The following is a 25162-nucleotide window of genomic DNA, read 5'->3' as shown; positions in this document are numbered from 1 at the left end:
TAAATGCATTCAGTAAGCATGCTTAAACAGCTGAAATGCATAAACAGACACTTAACAGAGAAGTTAAAGCTGTTTTAGCTTCTTAACGAAATATTATTTCAACAAGCTTTATACAATTCTGTAAATGGTTCTCAGTGAAACTGACTCAGCTGCCAGCAGTGCAGGCATTTCTGACTTCATTAGCTGAAATATTAAATCCATTAAGGAGTTAAAAACAGACTATGCTCAGAGTTCAGATGAGTTGCTAACAAGGACAGTCAAAGTGTGACAGAAGTACTATAAGATCCGCTCACAACAGTCCCCATATTTTTGGCAGCAGGACACATTCTAGAAGAATGAAAGGTTACAACAGCTGTACCTCAACAAAAGGGGAGATAATGGCCAATAAGCATAATCTCAGATATGGAGAAAAGTACAAAGGGTACTTAGGCCGAAGCAAGCAAAATTTCTGTAAGACAGTTACCTGCAGGACTTGAATTAACAAAGGTTCACAGCCAACATGCCCTGTTAAAGGAATCTTAATACATTTTTAAGACTGTGGAGGTAGACAAGGGAAATTCAGTGACAACTGCCTACCAGGATTTCATCAAAGCCTTTAATTCTGTCCCACATAACAGGCTACTGATCAAAATAAAAGAGACAGGCAGAATCATGGAACGGAGAGAAACACATGTCACCACTAAGCCTCTATGCTGCCCCAGCACCCCCCCCTGCAAATAATCAAACTGAGTTTTCAGAATCCAAAGTATACATACACCCAAGTTCAGAACTTAGAAAATGCTGGGTTTTTTAGATGTATAGAAAGCCAGGGCTAAGAAATGGCATTAATCTGGACCTACCTTAAAACCTGGGTACTTCCCATGGCTTTGCCTGAAAGTAGTATGGAGCTATACATAATGTAACACCATTGCAAATCATACAAGTGACACACTCTCTCTCTCTCCTTATGACAAGTACTTCTGTGATAACATTATGCATTTTCTGACGTGTATTTTGGAAGAATTACATCAAAAAAGCTTACCACTGGCTTTAGTCCTTGGGTGGGCGAAAGAACATAAGATGCTCTCTGCTGGTTTTGACAGGTGATGCCCTTAATTTGTATGTACAGTACCTCTTGCTACACGACAAGCAAGTTTACTTTGCTGCAGCTGTTCATATGATTCTGCCTATAGGAGGGTTTGCATTGAACCACTATGACATACCCCTCTGCAATAACTTCTAGAACCTATTGTCTACTGTAAATTTTGCCAAACTACTCCCATGGGACTTGACACAAAATGATGTGGTACAGGAAGTGACTTCACAAAGATTATTTGTTGCACTGCTTGGTGTCTTCAACTAGTGTGACTTGCTCTGTTTTCCTTGTAGCTGCTTTCTGACCTAAGAGAAGCTCAAGCAATACTGCCTGACTGCTTACTGAAACAAGATTTACATACAAGGCATGGATATTTCTTTCTTCCCCAAGTCTGTTAGCATTTGCAGAGCAGGCTGCCCAAACAATCCATTCTGATGAATAAAGGAATCCACAATTGCTCTAAACCATTAGGATATGGTGAAGATCTGAAATGTTCTCCACAAGAGGAGGAGAAATTTCTTCCAGGTGATAGTGATCCCAAAAGAATGAAGCAACTAAAACTGCTGATCTACATTTCCCTGACAGCAGACTCCCTGAAGAGTCAACTTGCTTATCAAAACTCACTAAATTCTCTGATCACTGTTTCAGTAGGAAATCACTGCCAATGAAGTTTCTAAGTGTGTGCCAGCAGAGATTCCTTTTATTTGAGAGATTTCTTGCTTCGATGGACCTTCTTCAAACACGGAGTTGGTATTTACAAGTTCAGAGAGTGTGTGTGGAAGGGCTTGCCCCTTGTAAAAAAAATGCTGTAGTATTTCTTTTCATGGGCTGTTTTTATTTTTTTGTTTGGCAGGTCATGTTTGGGAGGCTGCTTCCTTACCATTTTATAGATGTCTTCAACTTCCCAGACAAGAAGAAATAACTGCACAATATAAAAGTAATCAGAGCAGAAAGACAGCACAGAGAAATGCTGGAAGTGTCCATACTAAAATGGGTCATTTAGAAGTGTTTCTGCTTGCAGGATGGCAAGCATTGTTTAAAGATTCAAAATGTATATCATAAATTGTAAGGTATTCCTTTTTTCAGTGCTGCAGGTCTGACTGGATAGATGGCAGTGTCTAAATATCTGTAAAAGAACACCTAAAAGCCAAATGCCAATTAACACAGGACGAGAAACTGCACATACAATATTTAACATCAGAGGTACTGAATATATCATTCATTATGTCACCTAAGAGGAAATTTTCCCTACACTTCAAGATGTAAAATTCAATGAAGATGTAATTTTTCTATGGTATTTTAACTACTCAAACACTGACAGGGTAAACTATTCAACATCAAACATGCTGAAATATTAATCAATTTGCATTAAGCAAAAAAAAAAATTTGTAACACATGGTAAGAAATTCAAACAGGAATTGAGCATCTCAGAAATACTGACAAGATCTACAATCTTTCTGTCAGTACCCACACTAACACCCTATGGGATCAGCACAGATGATCTTTAACAGTACAATGAAAATCATAAAACCATAAACCTTCTTAGGACTTCCACGATGGCTGCATATTAATCAATAGTTTAATTTCAGCTCTCCCATTATGAAAAAAGAAAGTGAGACATAAAGGCTTGTAATTCTGCCAGTTTTAGTGAAATTCAGTTACTGGCTAATAAGTACACTACCTGGATGCCAGCAAAGAAGAAACTTGGAGAGCCTGAAAGAAAAGCAACTAGAAAAGGTGAAGAAAAAACTAGGAAGAATTCTGCAGTTGTTCAGTAAAAAGCAGTTCAAGCTCCAGCGTTGGTGCAACAGATGGCTTACAGTAATTTAAAGGAAAAAATAAAATGTGCTCCGAGCTGGCTAAAATAAATGAAACATTGAAGGATTATATCAACTCAAATAAAAGGCTGGGAAAAAATGGAAGCAGCTTTAAACAGAAATGAGGAAAGGCCGAGTATGAGACTGCTCAAGAAGAGCTGTTTAAAGAGAGGACGGAACATGGACAGAAAACTTGAGATTTTCTGCTGTAGCAGAGAAACATGAAGGGACAAACTGTATTAATTTTATGAAAGCACAAATAAGCAACTGAACTAGTATTCCACAGGAGGATTTGGTAACTGAAGAGCCACATGATGCGTATACTCCAAACCTGGCCATGAGAAACCAAGACCTTTATTAGTAAATATGCAATCATACCAGCAGAAAGAGCCGACCATGACAAAACTGTGACAGAAGTGCGAAGTATTAAAAAACTGGCAACATTAGAGTGGTTGTGGAAAATGATTACTTACTGTATACCTGGCAGAAGATAAGCAAATTTATCCCAACAATCAGTGAATGTCGACATGCAGGTGTGAGATTCAAGCTGCTGTATATCCAACTGTCTTCAGAATATTTTTTTTCCTGGAGGATCAAAGTCATTTTTGATGCAGAACAGGCTAAGGAGTTACTCCAACTGTTTGTCCAAAAAGAGTGAGCCATCAAGCAGAAGGGGACTCTGTTTCTCATCTTCTGACAAAGTTTAAAAGGAGTTTTCCAGTGAAATCTTTTTCAATGTTCCAAATGAAAATGCTTGAGAAACAGAAAAAAAAAAGCACAGAAATTGACTAGATCATCTGGAATTACCTTGGACTTGAACCAGAGTCTGGAGTTGGCAGATGGAAATGAACATGAAGACCAGCAACACTGCAATTAGTGAATAAACGTAAGATTATAACATGTCAACCACATTTGTGAAATATAGCTCTACATGAAAAAGAAGCTGAGAAAGATTGGACTTATGTTGACTTTGTTAAACTTGTGGAGTACTGAAAAGCATATACCCCACTTCAATATCACTAAAAGGGAAAAAGAATAAAGGTTACTAGAATTTAAAAATGGAAAGTGATGCTAAAAAATGACATAGTTATGAAACGTGACCGAGATATTATTGTCGTTGACTAAATAATTCTGTCAGGGTATTATCAGTTCTACGATATTAATTTCTACATTCTAGAACCCAAGTTAGTAAGACACAATTATACAAATAAACTTAATAAAAACCCTTTAATATTACTTTTTTATTCCACTAAACAGCCTTCAAGTTGTTGTTGTCTTTCGGCTTTTCCCGGTTAGGGGTCACTACAGCGGAACTCCGGTCCGCTAATGATTGGCAGTAGATTTTTACAAACGCCGAGGTGCCAGCTCGACATCCAACCTTCAACGCAGGCACGCCCATTTATGCATGTCTTTCGAATGCCCACCCAACCACGGGGAGGACATGCAGACTCCACACAGAAGGCACTCCCCGGACTCCAGCCGAGAATTGAACGTGAGAACCTCTTGCTGTGAGGCAATAATGCTACCGCTGTCAAGTATTACCCTAGTAATGAAAATAAGTCCGGATAAAGTACAGAAACAACTAACTTACTATTTAATCTTCCAGATGAGATTTAGTGCCTCAACAGGTAGTACATTTCCCTTTGATGCTGAAAGATCAAAAGACCGGATTGAATTTTGAGCCTCTTATTATAAAACAAAATTATCTGCAATACCACCTTCTCTTTATGCCACATTTCTTTTGTGCCTCTGTTATTTGTTTAAACAGCTCAGATCATCCAAAAGTACAGTTTTGTACCCACCATAAATGTAGATGTTCGTGTGTACACCCTGCTGCAGTCATCACACTTGGGTTATCCTGTCGTCAGGCGGTCCTGCAGTCGGCCGGAATTCCAAAGTCTTGGTCCGGCGTCGGTTGCTGTCGCTTCTTCCCTGACGTCAGTGCACCAGGGGTATATATAATGCATCCGACGCCATTTTCTTCAGTTTTTCTTGCCCCAGATGTCAGGTGCCCCCAAAAAGGTGGTCAGTAATTAGTACCAAATTAAGTAATTTTTGCACAAACACAAAATCCCTCCAGCTATAAGCAAATACATCAGGAAGGCATTGTAGAGATTTAGCCAGTTAGATCAGAGGGGATGGAGGGAGGGAAACCTGGACTGCAGCAGGGTGTATACTCGAACATCTACATTTATGGTAGGTACAAAACTGTACTATGTTCATCGTGTTACCCTGCTGCAGTCATCACACTTGGGTAGAATCCCAAAGCTAAGGATGGGTGGAGGAGTTATAGAGGGTTAGAGGAGGCTAGAAGGCCCTGCAGAACTGCAGTGGCGAAGCCAGCTCTAGTCTTAGAGTAAAGTGGTAAGTGATAGTGTTTGGTAAAGGTGTGTACTGAACTCCAAGTTGCAGCTTCCAAAATCTCCTTGGTTGGAACCCCCCCCTGAGGAAGGCTATAGATGTAGCTGTTGCCCTGGTAGAGTGGGGCCTAATGGTAGCAGGAACTGGTTTTCCATGATGGGTATAGCAAAAACGAATGCAATGTCCTATCCAATTGGAAATAGTTTGTTTTGATATAGCCTTCCCTTGTGTAGCTGTAGCATAGGATACAAAGAACTGGTCAGATTTTCTGAAAACCTTAGTTTTATCCAAGTAGTAACGAAGTTGCCTGTGAATGTCCAAGGAATGCAGGAGTCTTTCTCCTTTGTTCTGTGGATTTGGGAAGAAGGTGGGTAAGTGGATGGTTTGATTTAAAGCCACACTGGAAACCACCTTAGGCATGAAGGAAGGATTAGTTCATAGAGAAACTGTCTTGATGCAAAATGAGGAAAGGTTCCACTGCCATTAGTGCCTGCAGCTCTGAGACTCTTCTAGCTGAAGTTATTGCTAGCAGCAGGGCAGTCTTCCATGATAGAAACTGTAGATCTGCAGAGAAAGCTGGTTCAAAGGGAGGTAGCGTAAGTTTTTCCAGAACAAAATTGAGGTCCCATGTTGGTGTAGGTGCTCTCCTGGGGGGCCTAATGTTTTTTGCCCCTCTGAGGAACTGCCTTAGAAGTGGATGTGAAAATAAGGGTGGATCCGTGTTGTAGTGGGCTGAAATAGCTGATGCATGGATTTTAATGGAAGAAAAAGAAAGTCCTTTGTGCAACATCTCAGTTAAATACTGTAGAATCTGAGGCATGTGAGAGGCTTAAGTGTGTTTTGGCCTTTAGCTTGGTTCCAGGCACAAAACCTTTTCCATTTGTCTGAATAGGCCTTCCTGGTGCTGGGCCTCCTAGCTTCCAGAATAACATCCATAACTGCTTGGGAAAGAGGAGCTGGGCTGGATGCTTAGGTGATTTGCCATGCAGCCAGATTTAAGGTTTTGAGCTGGCTGTGAAGAATCTGATTGTTTTGCTGTGTGAGCAAATGGGCAATTTGTGGTAAAATCCAAGGTGGGCCCTGGGCCATATTCCTCAATAGTGGGTACCAGTGTTGGCGTGGCCAGTCTGGGGCTATGAGTATCAGTCGTGGTCTCTCCTTTCTGACTTTCAGAAGCACCTTTGTGAGGAGAGGCAATGGAGGGAAGGCATATACTGTCAGGTTTTTCCAACTGAATGAGAGTGCGTCCACTTTCCAAGCTTGATGGTGAAGTGTCCTTGTACAAAATTTTGTAACCTGATAGTTTTGAGGACTGGCAAACAGGTCTATGTCTAGAAGGCCCCATTTTTGAGTTATCATTGCAAATACTTGTGGAGCCAGTTTCCACTCGTGGGGATCCATGATGTTTCTGCTGAGGTCGTCTGCCAATGTGTTCTTTTTTCCTGGCAGGAATTGAGCTTGTAACTGAACTTGGTAAGCCACAGCTGTGTTCCACAAGGTCATTGCTTGCCTGCATAGAGGGTAGGAGTGTGTACCCCCTTGTTTGTTTATGTACCACATTACTGTGGTGTTGTCCGTCCTTATTGTAAGTTGTCCTGGATGTAATAGATTCTTGAAGGCTGTCAGAGCATTCTGTGCAGCTAGCATCTCTTTTTGATTGATGTGCAGATTCCTTTGATCTGCAGTCCATACGCCTTGAACTCACTGTCCTGCCATGTGTGCCCCCCAGGCGTAGTCCGATGCATCTGTTGTCATAGTTTGCCTGGTTGGGGGCAAGGTGAAAGGCTGACCTTTGCTGAGGTGACATGCCTGTGACCACCATAGAAACTCCTGTTGTAGGCAGGGAATGAGAGATATCATTGTGTCCACGCTGTGGCTGTGTTGAGACCATACGCTTTTTAGGTACCACTGTAATTTCCTCATATGCAGCTTTGCAAATGGTATTAGTAGTATGCACGATGCCATGAAGCCCAAGGCCTGCAGAATTTTTCTTGCAGGTAGTTGGGTCTTTGTTGCCATTGTTTTGAAATATTGAGTCAGTTGTAGTTGTTTGTCTGGCATCAGGCAAGCCTTCTGGGCCGTTGTATTCAAGCTGGCACCCAGGAATGTCATATTTTGTGAGGGTACTAGTTTTGATTTCTTTTCGTTTACTGTGTACCCCAGGCAACTTAGCAGATGTTTTACAAAAGCCAGATGTTGTAAGAGAATGTCCTTGCTTTCTGCTTGGATGAAGCAGTCGTCCAGGTATGGGTATATTTGAATTCCTCTTTGTCTGCAGTATGTAATTACTGGTGCTAGGCATTTTGTGAAGACCCTGGGCGCAGTAGATAAGCCAAAGGGCAGTGCAGAGAATTGGTAATGGGTTGAACCTGCAATGAAAAGGAGGTATCTTCTGCAACTTTGTCCGATAGGGACATGCAGGTATGCCTCCTTGAGGTCCAACGTTACTAGCCATGCTTTCTTGCACAACATGGGAAGAAGCTGCTGTAGTGTTAGCATCTTGAATGTGGGTACTTGTAAGAAGGTGTTTAGAATTGAAAGATCCAGAATTGGTCTCCAGGCATTGCCCTTTCTGGGAACTAGAAAGAGTCTTGAGTAAAATCCTTGGCCTTGCTCTCGTGTAGGTACCAGTTGAATGGCTCTCATGTCCATGAGAGCTGTAATTTGTTTTTGTGCCTCTGCCCATTGATTTCGTGGCAGGTTTGGCATTCCTCTTTTCATTGGCAAGATGTGAAAATGGAATCTGTATCCTTGTGAAATTATGTCTAGGACCCATTTGTCCTTTGTGATAATGTGCCAGTTGTCTGAAAAAAGTGCGAGTTTTCCTCCCAAGGGGGCTGCCAAGAGAGTGTTGCTTGGCCAGATGAGGTGCAAGTCATTAAGTTTGCCTTCTGGTAGTTTGGGACCGGTCTTCTCCTACCTTCTGTGTTGCAGTGCCCCATTGCGAGGTTTGTACTGGGCTTGTGGTTGTCCTCTGCCTCTTGGACGTCTGTATTTACCCCTCTGTGGTCTGTCAGTAGCTGGAAAGGACCAATTTTTTGTTGGCCAATTTCTGCTGAAGCGAGGGGGCTGTACCTGTAGAAAATCTTTGACTGTCTGCATAGATTTTGCCTTATCCTCCATTTTCTTTAAGACTTCTTCTGCTTTAACTCCAAAAAGAACATCCTGCTGTAAGGGAGCATCTAGAAGCTTTGCTTTAACATGATCAGGCAGAGTTTGTTCCTTTAACCAAGCATGCCTACGTATAACAGACCCAGTGACAGCTGCTCTGCAGGAAGCCTCCAAAGAATCAAACCCACATTGTAAAGTATGTTTGCCCACCTGCTCAGTTGCATGCAACAGATCCTGCATTTCTTTCAATTCAGACTGTTGAGGTGCTCATTTTTTGTTTTAACTGAGACATTAGAAATTGCTGATATTTTAGCATGTGAAATTGGCAATTTAGTGCCCTCATAGCTAGAGTGGCTGAGGTGTAAACCTTTTTCCCCCACCTGTCTAGTGCTCTGGAGTCCCTTTCAGAGGGTACAGGATTTTTTGCCATAGAAGCCTTAGCCCCTTTGGGACCCTGGGAGATAGTCTCTGGATGAGCAACAGGGCTTTTATAAAGGAATTTGTGGGAATCAGACACTCTATAGTATCTGTCAGGTTTGGCTAGAGCAGGAGGCAGAGAATCTGGGTTCAAACTGGATTCTAAGCAAACATCATCCACAATGTCTAAAACTGAGGGGATGGCAAGTGGTCTGTGCTGGGGGAGTAAAAGAAACTCTCTGAGCCTTTTCTTTGAGTCAGAGTAGTCCTGACCTTCCCAGTGAAAATGTTCCCTCATAGTGTGTAAAGTTTACCCAAAGGAGTAATCTTCAGGAGGAGAAGCTGAGGGAATAGAATCCTCAACATCAGAATCTTCATAAGGGGAGAAGGAGTAATCTTGGTCCTCAGAGGAGCCTGAGGAAATAGACACTTGGTCAGAGGAGGCATAATCTTCCTCTTGTCTAGGCCTTTTGTCGGGTGGGGGTTGGGAACCCCTGATTAAAGAGATCAAATCTTCAGCCATTTTGAGCTTCTGTTTCTTAGGCATGGGGCCTTGAACTGGAGACTGAAGTGCAGTCTTTTTAGGTTTAATAGGAGTCTTAAGCTTAGGATACGTTTTTATGGTGAGCGTCGTCGGTCTGAAGATGCCTTCAGAAACCGAAGGTGTTTCTGCAGCACCATCTCTTTCAGCAGTGTCGTCGGTAGGGGCTAAACAAAATGGCTGCGTCGGCCTAGTACTCTCTGCCAAAAGCTCCGAAGCGGTCTCGGGTTCCAGATCTGCGGTAGTCAGGGGCTGCGCCGGAGCCTCACTGAAGACCGGTGAACCGGAGACTGGACCAGCCGAGGCCTCAGAGTCTGGCTTGGGTCTAGGCTGCCTGTCCTTATCCTTGCGTTTTTTGTGCACGCCGGTAGTCAGTTGCTCCGACAGCATTGTGTAGTTACATTTTCTACCGAAGTAGTGTCGTGCAAAAGCAAAGCGTCTTTTTATAGTACGCTTATTAAACCTAGCACAAAAACGACAACCAGTGACATCGTGGTCTGGGCCTAGGCAAGGTATGCAGTAAGAATGAAAATCCTTATGAGGTATTTGCTTCCCACAGGAAATACAATTGTTAACTTTTTCTGACATCGGTCTGAGGCAAGAAAAGTTTCCCCAATGGGGTACTTAGCTTTATTGAAGACTTCGGATCTGAAATTCGACTTCGAAAATCTCGGCCGACCGGCACTTGCGAACTGCTTCTGCTTCGGGCACCGCGCGGTAAGAAAGACTGAAGAAAATGGCGTTGGATGCATTATTTATATATACCCCTGGTGCACTGACGTCAGGGAAGAAGTGACAGCAACCGACGCCGGACCAAGACTTTGGAATTCCGGCCGACTGTGGGACCGCCTGACGACAGGATAACCCATGTGTGATGACTGCAGCAGGGCAACACAATGAACATCCAGAAACTGTTTTTTTTTTTTTTTTTTTATTAAATCATTTCAACACTGACTGTAATTCCTGCACTGGCACATCTTTTTTTCAAGCTTTGATCTGCTTCTTTACACTCACGTCCTTTCCATCACCACCCTTTATTGCACAAATAAATCACTTACATACTCTTTTACTTTTTTTATTATTTCTGTTTTTCTTGAACCTTTTCCTAGTTCCCACCGATTACCAGTATCACTAGTACTTCTTTTCTAATATTTGCCAAAAAAGACATACCCTTGTTTATTCCTTGTAAGAAATACATTTAAATAGGAATATCTTCAACCTCTTATTATTCTCTTCATAAATCTATGATTCTCGTTTTAAATACTTTGGATCCAGTTTATACAATAATTCATCAAATACTTAAAGTGATCACCTAATTTTTTTATCAGCTGCCACTCCACTTCCTCATATACCATTCCATACTTTTCTTTATAACATTTCATCCATGTATCAGAAAAATACACCACTGTTGAAAATGTCATCACAGAACTTCTGGAGTCTATTTTTGACTAAAATGTCCTCTATTAAATAATTTTGTCTTCTAACATCAATTTCTTGCTTTTCCCAAACATCACCCATATTGCCAAATCGTCAGAATATTCTTTTTCACAACCATCACTCCTTTCTTGCAAAGCTTCTCAACACATTATGTAATACATTTCTGTTTTAATATTTGCTCAGATATAAAAATAATTTTCCTTTCCAAAATGTAAATTTCCATGCTTCGTTAATTCCTTAAATTTGTGTCTTGAGTAATCTTAGTATTTTTCCACAGATTACAATTTAAGTCGCACATAGTTCACTTGCTCACTCTCTTATGAGCCACTTCTAACTCCTAGAGTAATCTTGTGAATTGTATTACTACCTGCTGAGTTTTCAATGCAAATAGGAAATGGAAGTAGGTTGCCAGGTCATTCTTTTGTACCGCATGCACTGACTCAAACCTACATGCAGTTTCGAGTATGCTATGTTACAGCACCGTCTTTGGAATGTGAGATGAAACCATAGCATTCAGAGAAAACCCATGCCAGCACAGGGAGGAGATAACAGACTTCACACATTAGGTACCCTAGCAGAGAACTGAACTGGAGAACCACTTGTTGTGAGGTGGCAATAACACCCACTGTGCCAGTGTTACCCCCCCACAGTTTTGTGTGCACATTAATAATTCCATATGCCATCAAATCTTGAAATAACTCTTTTACACTACTAGCGTACATTACAGGCACCTAATATAATCTCCATTTATACATAAATCCAACTCCAGTGCCCAACCCAAGCTTACACCAATACTAATACTCTAATTATTAGTATTATTTAGGAATAGCCCTATCCTCAAATATGTATTCCAAAATATCTCATCTGCTGAAACTTCCTCACACTACTTAGTAACCTCCTCCTGGAATCACTAGCAATACTAGTTACATTAAATGAATGATAATTAAATGATCCTTTCCCTTTCTTTACTTATTTTATCCCACCCCTTTCTCTATCATTTACCCTTCTCCCTATTAAACTCTTACTTCTAACTGTTCTTACCTCTTCTACAACATAATCCTCTAAATTTTCTGATTCTAATGCATCAAATGTATGCCCCGTTTCAGTCCCAACATTACCTATCATATTTTCAACTATATTCTCCCTTACTACAGTCATATTTCAGTTTTAGCACATTTCTTTGCATCTCCTACCACTTCACCGAGCCCAGCATTATTCTCATTTCCATCAACATCATCATCTTGCTCATAATCTTTTATGATATTTACAGCCTTCCGTTTTACAATTTGCAATACTGAAGATATCTTTGCTAATTACATTCATTAATTTAGACACGCAAAAAAGTCTTAGGCTGTCCCCAGTATGTTAACACACTCCGATTTCAATTTATAACGACCAATATTTGGTACATGTTTGATCTTGTTCTGTACTAGCTGCAGTGTAATATCACATTCCTATCCCCAGTCCATGCATTACCTGTTTTTTTCTCTTTTCATATCCCTAGCACATTGCTGCACTCAGTTTATAAATATTGCTGATGTCCAGGTTCTCATTAACATCATTTATAACTTGCATAATCACTCTTTTTAACTAAAAAAAATCTGGCTGGTACCAGCAAGGAAGAGTAAAATCATTCCATGGCATATCCTTTTTGCAAGTCTCAAATATTTGTAAAATAATTCCTAAGTTTCACAAGTTAACTCACAAAATGTCTCTTCTCCAATATGCAAGAAACAGCATACACCCACGGCGCTTAACACCCAAGGGTGCAATCTAACATAATATTTACCTACTGCTTTATCAGTATTTGACATCAGTCTCATGCCAGACAAAGTAGCTGTAGTACTCCTTAACAGAATCTTTGCATTCTGTTGCTGCTACACTGCAGCACACTTTGCTGTCTTTGTACAATCCAAACTCTCCTTGTACAGAAAGGCCAACAATTTAAACTTTGACATGTGTATATCTTCTGAAATCAGAAAAGCATATCCTGTATCCCACCTAATTCCAAAAGGTTTGTCTCGTCACTCCAGGGAGATCACCACTACTGAATACATAACTAAAACAACTTGAACAAATAAAATGATTCTTTATTTTGAAAGTTATATGTTTCAGATAGGCTATGTCCAGTTTCTTAAACCTTACTTACTGGACACAACTCTGGCAATGTCTGACCGGACACCATCTGAAAGCCTGTGCTTGACGTGTACCTCTGACAGGTGTTACATTACAAGGGAATCTAATAATAAAACAAGCATCAACAGAAACAACCAGTTACACACATTACAGAAAAAATATAGGTGTTGAGTGCTTTTTCAAGATACAAGGTTTACTTCAGTGGAAGCTATTATAAAAAAAAAGTCTTCATGTGCAATGAAGACCCAGTATTAGGGAGCTTTCTGGCTAAAATGTGCTATACTTCAGGGATGGTCCCAAAGAAAAATACCACAAGGTTCCATTTAACTCAGGCAGGCAATAATAATTTTTTAAGGGAAGGATAGGGAATTGTCGGCCACTCTAAGATAATCATTTGACAGACTCTCCAAAAATTTTTTTATTCTGAAACATACAAGTCTGAGGAAAAGAGAAAACTCCTCTCCCTTCCTTATCTCCCTAATTTCACTCCTGAAATCCTCACAAGATCCAGGAACAGAAGAAGAAAATGTGGTTGTGTGACAGGTTGATGTAGCAACCAGCACTAGTCCAGCCTATGGCTGAGAGGTACAAACCAAATTTAGCATCCGATGAACAACTAGACTAGGGGCATGCTTTTATGTACCAAAGTAAATAGTTACCAGCAACACAGTGCTCTGCTATGCCCCCCTTGATCATCTACCACTGTGCATTGGCCAAACCCTACAAATCTAGTGGTAGAAGCCGGAGAACAGAGGACCCTGAAAGTGAGCAACATCTTGACCCTCCAAAGGCAGTCACTCACCTGCTCCCAATGTAATGGAGTGGAGGTCCTAAAGGACCTGTAGGAGCAGAAGAAAGAAACAGATGCTGGCCTGGAAAGCATCAGTCCAGATAATGTTTGTTCAGATGTAAAACTGCATGTCCTCCTTCTCAGCGTAGAGTATGTAGCTCTAGATGATTCGTGCCAAGGAGGGGACAAAGACAGTGACAGTGGGTGAAGTTTCCTGTTTAGGAGATGGTGAAGCTATCCTTGGAACCTTAGGAGGTGTAACTTTCTCCAAAACAGGGAGATGTCTTACTCCACCCATCATTTTTCAAGTCAGGAAGCCCTGAAGGATGCTTTCTCTTTGGCCCTGTGAGGTGGAGAGCTTCTCTGGTGTCGTATCAGCCCAAATAAATCCTTTTAATGCATGTTTATGTTTTCTGTCCACAAGGATGTCAGAGCTAAAGTTTTTTTTTTTTTTTTTTGCAAACAGAATGCTCACTATCCACATGAAAACCCCCCAAACAAAGGTCATGTGGATCTTTTTGGGAAATTTTGTGCCTACGTCTCTTACATTTTTTTTAAACCTGGCTCTTTGTCCTGAAAACAACTCAGAATCTTGCCAAGTCTAAACCAATTCAACTCTGGGCATAAAACAGAAAATAATTCACTGTAAAAACTGCAGAACAGACGGGGATACTTAATGAAGCCCAAAATCTGATAACGTCAGATAGGTGAAAAAGGGAGGACAGAAAGGTACTGAAAAAGTTAAAGTATTAGACTACTAAAGTGCTGAAGAAGCTAATATGATGCTCCATTTACTATTGCTAAGATATAAGGTAAAAATGTCACTTACCTGAATTCAGAAACTACAATAAACTCCATCCAACATCTCGTGCTGTTAGAGATGTCACTGTGGCTTAATAGCAGCAATGACATCTGAAGCATGCCTGGACAGCAGGGGGTTATGGGTGGGAGAGGAGCTTGTGCGGCTTTTGTTGTTGTAAAGACAGTACCAAAGGAAACCAGTCCAGGGTTCCACTGTCCGGACAGGACCTGAGGAATCACTGGCTGCTGAATAACAGAACATCTAAAGATGCTAAGGAATAGTTAAAGAATTGATGCCTTTTTTACTTTTATCAGTGATTTCTTACCTTTGGAGAGCTCCCTTAAAGATACGGAGGCTTTAGAAGAAATGACCAAGGATTAATGTATAAATCTGACAGCAAACAAGATTTAATCTCAGTAAGAAACTGCTTTTAGACACACATGTTTATTAAATTCAGTCAGTCATTGGTGGACACCCTACCCGAAGTTCTGACAGAGCACAGAAATATAGTGCTATGGAGGAGTGCAAAGTTATAAGACAGAATACCAGAGAAAATAAGCAAAGTAAAGTAGGTAACTACTATTTTCACAGAGATCTCAAAGAAATAAAAGTGGCTGGCATAAAATACAAACTCATGCAAACCAAGAAGGTGGCTGAATACAGCACATGTCTGAGAGGAGTGGATGTGCACAGGACAACAGTTAGAAAGAACTACAGTTGATTCATTAACCAATCAGGTTTACAAAGTGAAAACTATGATTGCGAAATGCAATGGCATCCATTTCTCATCTACAAACTGAAAGCTGAGATCCTAATGGCTATTAGAGCCCTGATACAGGTGTCACTTGCTGTAAGAACCCTCAAGTATTTTTGTTCTAGTTTTACATGGGAGCATATAGTACAGAGATTCAGTAAAACCATACCAGTCCTGAAATTTGTAGCTATAAAACTAAGTTCTGCAATACAGATAAATACCTGCAGTCCACTTGGCTTGATCCACACAGTGACATTCTGTGCATAACTTCTCTTGCTTTTCGGCTGAAGCGGAAAGGGGCTCTTGCTGTCATCTTCTCCATATGGATTTTCTTTTGCATCTTTAAAAATGAAGCAATATGAAGCCAAACTATGAAAATGTAGCTACAACAATACAACTAATACAACAAATTCTAGTATGAATTCCTGATGCTTCTTAATACATAAATATTAGCAAGAACCATATCATGTTCACTTTTTGTTGTAGATCAAGAACTGAAGAACACTAGTGCATGCAAAGAATACACACATCAAACACTGTCTGCACCATTTCTGCTCATTGTTTAAAAACATTTGCATAACAATTCTTGAGTGGACAGCATTAAGTTACTCTGGCACTGTTTAATTATGCTCTTGTTGCATAAAGCTTGATAGCTGTTGCTGAAGCACCTACCAAGAGGAGAAAACACTGAGGAAGAAAGGAGCCACTTTTGAGATTTTAAGTATTTTCTTCTGATTTATTTCTTAGAAAAACTGCATTGCCGCCTACTTTTCGGCATTTTCTTGCTTGCAAAAGTTGATATCTGTGTTAGAAACAGTATTTAGAAAATACATAGAGCCTGTTTATTGCATTTTTTGTGTTGCACTTAATTTAAAATATTTTTTTCTTAAAATTGCATTTTACCTGCCTCTGACCTAGCACACACATGTTGGGGTCATTTATTGCACTGTTCTGACTAGCTTGCTACTTGTGTGTCTCTGCTATCCTTAAACAAAAACAAAAAAACAAAAAAAATCTTGCTATTTTCCCACTTTCTATAATTTTAAAAAAAGTTCTGTTACAGAGTTGCTGTTCTGAATTGGTTGTAAGTTTCTTGGAGGCCAGTGCTTACTCGGGCTAAAGGTAAGTCTCTGTGTTCATCAGTGGCAGTGGTTAACACTGAGCAGCCTGCCTGTCCCTGTGGGAGTGGTTACTGCCTAGAAACTGTAGTTTTATTGGCCATTTTGGGTCAATTCTAAACTCCTTGATCTCTCTCTCTTAAAACCCTGCAACTCTCTTTTTGCGTGGTGTTGCACACAGAGCAATGCCAGTTAGCTGGGGTATACTATTTCTGGCTCCACAAAGTCTGTGCTGCAAATTTTCCCTTAGAACTGGGCAAGCCTCAACTCAAGTGCTTCAGATCAACTGCTCTTATTGCAGCACTTGCATAACCGAAATCAGCACTTGTCCAAATCTCCTAGACAGCACTATTATTTTCCAAATCTCCTAGACAACACTATTATAGTACAGCATAAGACCCTCGATTGTCCGCAAGACAAGTGAAATTTACTTTTCCAAGCATGTCCAGAGGTCAGCTTCAGGTGTGTACTCTCCAGTTAATCTGGTGGAATTGGGCATCCTGAGGCAATGTCACAACTGCCTCATGTATACAGACAACCCTCTCCTCTTACCTCTAGACACAAACACTTGTGAGAGATGCAAATACACAGCCAGACTGGAGGCTTAAGCGCTCTCAACCCATGACTGTAACAGACCATCAAGAGGAGAAGAGACACACTAGCATCACACCACCAGTCACACATGGATCTACAAAACAAGCACCGGCAAAACATACACAAATACACAAAAACATATTCGGAGGCACTAGGTACCAAACTGAAAAAGAAACAGGGCCTTCCAAAGCAGACAAGCAAGCAACCTGCACCTCCAAATACAAGCCAGAAAACACATAATTCACCTCAGCAGTTTGCCTCACGACAGCCCCTAAGGCAACACACCATACCCAACATGCTAGTAATAGGAGACTCTTTAGTAAGGCACACAGATGTTCCACTCACCAGGCTGAACAAGGAGAAGGTTACTGTCAGCTGCCTGTCGGGTGCTAGGATCCGCCACATAACAAAGGCACTTAGGTCACTCCAGAACAAGTACAAGTATGACGCTGTCATTGTACATGTTGGTGTGAATGACCTAAGACGTACCTCCCTGGACTACATGAAAAGAGACATTGAGGAGCTCTCTTATCATGTAGCCCAAGCTGGTATGACCCTGACCTTGAGTAGCATACTACCTTCACCTAGAATGATACCACAATACAAAGACAAAATGATCAATATCAACAATTGGCTAAGCTTCTGGTGTCATTCTAAGGGGATCCAGTGTCTGTCTGCCTGGGATGACATGATAGACAAGCCTCGCTGTTTCACCAGAGATGGTTTGCACCTGTCACCCCTAGGCTTTCGAATACTGGCCAAGGCTCTTGCCGTCCCCATAGTGCCTTTTTTAGGCAAGGTTCAAAGTACAAACCAACCACCGTAACCAGCACAGGTAACCAAAAACTAAGGGCAGTGCTACTCATCGCCAGAAGTCTCAACCTTAAAATGCACGCACTCGAGGCACTCCTCAGTATGGAGAAAATCGATGTTTGTGCAGTGTCGGAAACCTGGTTCAAGGCTCCAGAGAGCAGCCCAGCACTACCAGGTTACAATTCATATCATACCTTCCGGCCTCAGTTACCGGATCGCAGTACAAAGGGCGGAGGTGTATCCATATTCATCAAGGATACCCACATCTCCAGGTTAGTGGTGCAGCATGATGCCCCAGAGATCATCCATGTGCAACTATCAGCAGGCAAAACCACATTTCAAGTTGTAGCCTGTTATAGATCGCCCACCATGTCCCAAGATGCTCACTCAGCATTCCTTGAGGCATTGGAAAATATAAAGGTCCTACCCAACCCCATAATTTTTGGTGATTTCAACTACCATGGTATAGACTGGGTGAACTACCAAAGTTCTAACTCCTATGCCCAGCGGTTCATAGAATTTATAAATTCAAATGCCCTTGAACAACTGGTATGTTCTCCCACTAGAGGGGACAACATATTGGATTTAGTCATCACAAATATGGGCGCCCATTGTACCACACCTGTTATCACTTCCTCTCTGGTAACAGCAGACCACAAGCTGATAACCCTGAACATACTCACCCCTCCACCTCCCCCAGTCAAAGAAACCATCGTAAAAAACCTTTCCAAAGCAAACTTCAAACTACTTGCGTCAGAAGTGGAAAGCTTCACTAATCCCTTGCAGAAGGATATGATATCCAGGATGCAGAATCCTACACCAAGGCACTTTATATACATCTTCAGGACTGCATGGACCATGCTATCCCAAATATAACCAAGACTCCTTCCTCAAGCAAGAAGAAACCAGTCTGGTGGACCCCGGCCATAAGCAAACTATACAATGAAAGGAGGAGACTTATACAAAAAAAATCTAAATCTCAAGTAGAAAAATCATCCCTGATCAGCATTAGTAAGAAATTGAGGGCCCTCATCAACTCAACTAAAGCCAATTTCGAAAAGAAAGTTGCCAAGGACAACCATAAGGCCTTCTATGCTTATGTCAAAAACCTAAATGGCAAAGCTCAGGTCTGTTCTGAGCTAGTACAAAATGGAACAAAATATACTGACCCCACTGACATTGCCAACATCTTGGCTGACAGGTTCAGTGCAAATCCCCCCCCCCCCCAACCACCTGCAGGGCCTATTACTATTCCAGGGGATTGTGTAACTCCAATTATTACTGATACGTTGGTTAATAAGGCTCTATCTAAAGCTAAAAACACTACCTCCATGGGACCAGATGGTGTCCCGGGCTGTCTCATACGCGAGCTCCAAAATGAATTAACCCCACATCTGAATACAGTGTTCAGTCTCAGCCTCTCGACAGGATATGTGCCCATAGAATGGCGCACAACGGTGGTTCTGCCGCACAAGGGTGGGCCCACTACCGACCAATAAGCCTGACCAGTCTGATTTGTAAGGCAATGGAGCGAATCATTATGGAACTTATAAATGGAGAGATTGGGAACCTGCAAACACTTGACCCTACACAGTTCGGCTTCGTCAAGGGCAGATCATACCTCCTGTACCTGGTGGACTTCTTTGAGACAGTTACTCAGGCTATAAATACGGGAAAGGAGGTACACACGGCTTACCTTGACCTTGCTAAAGCATTTGACACAATTCCCCATTCGGGTATTATTGATAAACTCACCAACCTGGGCATAAACCCTTATGTCACAAGATGGATTGCAAACTGGCTCTCAGACAGATCCCACAAAGTAAGAGTAGCGGGATCTATGTCCGAATCCAGACCAGTAATGAGCGGTGTGCCTCAGGGCTCTGTCCTGAGGCTCCTCCTGTTTGGCATATACTTCTCAGAAGTACAGGCAAGCACTGAAGGGCTGTGGTTGACCAGGTTTGCGGACGATTGCAAACTGGGTGCTATAATAGAGTCTCCAGCCGACATGGATATCCTCCAGAAGGGCCTTAATGAGACTGATGCATGGTGTCAAAGTCATGGTCTCAAGCTAAATGCTAAAAAATGCGTAGTAATCCCCTTTGGAAAAAACAGAGTACCCGCGAACTACCACATAGGAGGTAACCCCCTGAAATCTGAAGTAATAAGGGATCTAGGGGCCCAAGTAGATGGTCAGCTTTTCTTTAATAACCATGTTGCCAAGGTGGTTAGAAAATCCTTCTATGTGACCCATCTGATCATGAAAGGGTTTGCATCAAGAACTAAGGATGTAGTGGTGCCCCTCTACTCTCCCCTCATCAGACCCATTATTGAGTACAATGCACCAATTGGAATGTACCTGGCCAGGCATCTCCAGCAGCTGGAGAGACCACAGAGGTACCTCACTAAGAGGATTACTGGCCTCAAACAGTTGCCCTATGCAGCACGATTGAAAAAACGAAGGCTTTTCTCTGTTGCATACCGCCTTCTCGGAAGCGATCTCTGTCCAATACAGAGCCATGTCCAACCCAGAACTGTTGAACATGCTCCATCTTATCAAAACCAAATCTACTCGAGCTACACGCTCTAGGGATATAAACCTCAGCACAACAATGAATAGAACATGCTGGAGGGATAGATTCCCTTCACAAAGACTTCCCTTGCTATGGAACAAGGTCCCGATCTGCATAAGACAGAGCCTCTCACTATCACTCAAGAGGAACCTTGACGAGTGGATGGATAACAGAAAGTTCACACCAGGGATCATACCAACAGCTCTACTAGATAGGGGCCAAGGGTACTGGCTGCTAGATCAAGGGCCTAGGGAACTAACCAAAGGGGCAGTGAATACCGCACAATGTGGCTGGGCTAATATAAGCCTTCGGGCAGATAGCCCAGTACCTACCTATGAACTGTGAATTTAAGATCAGCAGACACACAGTAAGGAACAATAAAGATAAAAAGGGACTTAGCAAGACTGAATTAACAGAATGTGACAGTCTGAATTAAGTGCAAAATAATACATATGGGAAACAAGCAAAATGTGGGACAGGAATACACCAAACTGTAAAGGGAAATGAATGAAACAACAAATAAAACACATCCAATGTTCTCTGTTCTTTCTACACTGCTTCTCTGTTGCCAATGTGCAACCATCGAGTGCAATATCCTCTCTTCTGTGGCTTGGTATAAAATACTAGTAAGTGTATGGTTCGATTTAAAGCCATTTCTGAGACTACATTAGGGATAAGAAAGGGATTCGTTCTAAGAATAACCCTATCCTTGTTGAATACAATACAGGATTCTTTACTCATTATATCCTGCAGTTTAGAGGAAATCCTGGCAGATGTTAATAGGCACAAAAGAATGAATTTTCCAAAATTAAAAATGGGCTACTGAAACAATGTCTCAAAGTGTACAAGGATAACAGGACCCCAAGGTCACAAGGAGGACAGATGTGTTTTGGGGTGGGGGGGGGGTGGGATTAAAATGTGGGACTCACCTTCAAGAACTGCTCAACTCTAGAGTGGCCAGACAAAGGGAATCCACAAAGAGAAGGTAACAACAGTTTTTATGGATGTATAAGGTAGCCTATAGTGGAACAGCTTAGCCAGGTACTGCAGGACTGTATGTTCTACAGCTTCAGTAAGTAGTATCCTCTTGGACCTGCACCAAACACAGAACCACTTCCATTTGTGAAAGTAGGACTTCCTGGTGCTTGGCTTCCTTCACTCCTGCATGAGTATAGGACTACTGCAGAGAAGTGGCCTCAGAAGGGTTACTGTCTGAGACTATTCATGCTGATAGCCTAAGACACCTTAGGTCTGGTGGGACCAGGATCCATCTTACTGTGTTAGAAGGAAGCAAAGATATGGCAACAATACTATGCCCTACTTGCTCTTTTGAACGGTCAGACACAGTCACAGTTGTCCTGACAAGAGAGAGGAACTACAAGTCCTGGCCAGCAGGAGGGATATTAAAATGAGACTTGTTCTCTCTTTTATTAGCATCTGAAGCATCCAGGCAAAAAAAGGGAAAGGGTGGGAATGCATAAACGAGTCTCTGTATACAGGAGATGAACAAGACATTCACCACTGTGGTTCTCCTGGATGGGAATCTGGCACTGACCTTCTCCAACTGGTAATTCTCCTGAGATGCAAACAGGTACATCTCAGGGATTTCCCACCTCTGCACAAGGCTTTGAAAAACCTCTTTGTCTAATCTCAATATGTAGAGACTGGAAAAAGACCTGCAGTGTTTGTTCACTAGTGAGTTTAGGTCTGATGGGACACAAGTGGCGAGAACATAATACCCTTGTTTGGTTTGGAAGGGAAGTTTCAGACAATCACTGCTAGTGTGCATATTGGACAAGTGGCATCATTGGGGTGATAGCCTACCTGTAGACCAGAGAACTTAGAAATGTCACGGTTGTCATGTATGGCCTTCTGCCTACATAGGTAAAAAAGATCACCGAATGAAGGAAGCTGTACTGGGGCAGAAACAACAGACTTATCCTCAGGTCTGGCATGATCCTAGAAATAGCTCTGAGGTCTCTGGTGTTAGACTGGATTGTGGTAGGTCAGAAAGTACCCAAGGTTGGTCAGGCAATGAGTGAAGTACTGCAAGACTATCAGAGTGCTTCTCCTCTAACGAATGTACATGGATTAAGTAGTCATCTAGATACAGATATATGTGAATCCCCCCAGATCCTGAGGTTTGAAAATATTGCTCTTATGCATTTAATCGACACTTCAGTGCACTGGAAAAGCCAAATGGTAAGGTGGGGAACTCAAAGTTGTTCTAGCTTAGTTTAAAACACAGGAATTGCCTGTGCTCCTTGTGGATAGGAACATTTTATTTTTGCTCAATGAGTGTGTATGACTGGGTTTAGTCAAAAAACCTTTTCAGTGGAGGTGAGTGGAGAAAAGCTACAACATATTACAAACATTTTTAAAGAGGTATTCAGCAGTACACATAAACCAACATTAAGTAATATAGATTAACAAGTGCACATTGATTTGTTAATCACATTACATTCATTAGAAATAAAGGCAACTATTACACTATGAAAAATAGTTATGCATTAATAGATTTTGAACAGTGTGCATCTGAAGAAGTGTTAGTGGGTTTGTCCAGCAGATACAAAATCATGTAGGGAGAAATGTTACAGATTTTATATAGATATATATATATATATATATATATATATATATATATATATATATGAGAGAGAAGCTATCATAAGTATAAAGGTGGGGTGAACAGTGTCACAAAACTTTGTATATGGCTGGAAGATGCTAGTAAAACTATTCAGATACTGGTCAAGGCTAGATGTGGGGCACAGGAATTTGAAAGAAGAGAAATGGTTTACTGACATGGCAAGCTGAAGGTAACAGTAGCATTAATCCTGGAGATATACAGGAGCAGATGCACTGACTTTATAGGTGATAGCGTTTTAAATGAGCTTGCATTTTGAATTAATTTTGGTGGGAGTGGGATATAGTTCCATAGTTTAGCTACACTATTTGAATATAAAGTCACCTACAATATTAGATGATTTGACACTGCATTGGGGGAGCATTGTTGCATTAAGTTCTTAAGGGCTGGGTAATTTTCTAGATTATAGAGAAGTCTGGGTACTGTAGTTACCCGAGAAACAGCTAAGTGATGTGGCAGTTCTAACCAGTTTAATTCTCTAAGGGCCAGGCAGTGGTATGTTCTACTGTTCTATTTTGCTGCAAATTTGCCTATTTTATTATAACATTGCTCAAGTTTGGACAGTTGTTGAGACATGAAGGTTAGTGAAGACTGGGGCAGCATAAAGGAGAGATGACAGTAAGAAAGTAAAAGCTACACATCTTCTGGCTATGATCAGTCAGGTAGGCTTTTACTCTGTATAATGTAAACTCAGAAAAAAAGAAGAACCCAACAAACTGGAACCAAAAACTGTAGAGGGTACCAAACTGGTAATACGTACGGAAACTGTCTCTAGTTTCCGAGATGCCAACAAATTCCAAAAGCTTGTAAATACAAATACCAACTGTCCATACAGTAAAAAAGCGTTAAATGCTGTTAGAAAACGCCAAACCAAGTAATTTCCAAAAGGATCTTCTATTCGACAAAGACAAAATTAGAATCCCAGGTAAACCAAGCGCTTTCGCCTGTACTATGCCAGGCTTTTTCAAGGTTAAAATACAAATGTGGCCATGCTGGTTAAATACACAGGCTAATAAGCCAATTTAACAATTAAAATTCAATTAGCATCCACATTTATAGTGCCAAAGTGCTACATCTTTCTGTATGAAATTCTGGTGAAGCTATTAAATAAGCTTCATACACTGTACATTTCTTATGTATTACAAGTGTAAATAAATGTTTTTAATGTTTTTAGTACATCTACTTACTATAAAAATTAATTCATTACTATTAAAATAAAACATAAAAAATGTAAAATAACACAAAAAGTATCTACATAATTAATACTTACATATACTTAATATAACATTCTCATACCATTTTGTACTGAGAGCGTTATTATTATTAACTTATAAAAAATTTAATTTACTAAAATGTTCTGCGTGTGTATCAATATTCCATTATTTAATTCAAATTTCATTTGATAAATTATACCCTTGGTTTGGCGTTTTCTAACAGCATTCAACGCTTTTTTACTGTATGGACAGTTGGTATTTGTATTTACAAGCTTTTGGAATTTGTTGGCATCTCGGAAACTAGAGACAGTTTCCGTACATATTACCAGTTTGGTACCCTCTACAGTTTTTGGTTCCAGTTTGTTGGGTTCTTCTTTTTTTCTGAGTTTATTGGACTGTTTTTTTCTTCGCTTTTGGTACACTTTTGGTATGGCGGAAGAACCACCAGTCTCGGACCTCTACAACACACCCCTTATCTTAAGGGAAGACACCGATGATACACCGGTGACTCGTTCCAAATTCAACAAAGTGCTAATGCTACTTATGAACATTAACAAAACACTTACGGGTCAAACAAACCCTGAAGTCCCGGATTCACCTTGGTTTCCGGGAAACCAACAGCAAGCAGCTTTGAATGAACAAAGACCTTTCACAGCGCAGGAGCCGAACGGCATCGCTGGAACAAGTTATGATTTAAGAACTGATTTGGTTCAATCACAGGAAGGAAACTTTAACAACAAGGCACCGAATGGTGGAGCTACGGATAAAACTTTTAATTTAAAAAAATGGACAGAGCTCCAACCGGAGTTCAAACAAGGTACATTCCACAATAACATGCAGCAATTTGACATAGATTTTGATTCTTTCAGTAACAAGTTGTATACGTATAAGAACTGGCAACTTGAGATTAACTATCTTAAAGAATGTATCAATGTTAAGAGGGTACCGAAAGGGTTAAGGAGCTA

General features: G+C 41.0%; 1 protein-coding gene across 2 annotated transcripts in view; it reads right to left on the bottom strand.

Annotated features, from left to right (window-relative positions):
* Window positions 1-25162, bottom strand: part of INTS14 (integrator complex subunit 14) — a 359639-nt gene that overhangs the window by 33602 nt on the left and 300875 nt on the right. For both annotated transcript variants that reach the window (XM_044077983.1, XM_044077984.1), the window contains one exon: window positions 15463-15581. In XM_044077983.1, the coding sequence (XP_043933918.1) occupies window positions 15463-15581 (119 nt within the window). The remainder of the gene's footprint in view (window positions 1-15462; window positions 15582-25162) is intronic.

Source organism: Protopterus annectens, chromosome 7.part0 (assembly GCF_019279795.1).
Source record: "Protopterus annectens isolate FY-2018-M chromosome 7.part0, PAN1.0, whole genome shotgun sequence".
Taxonomy (NCBI): Eukaryota; Metazoa; Chordata; order Ceratodontiformes; family Protopteridae; genus Protopterus; species Protopterus annectens.
This window is presented reverse-complemented; position numbering and strand designations above follow the sequence as displayed.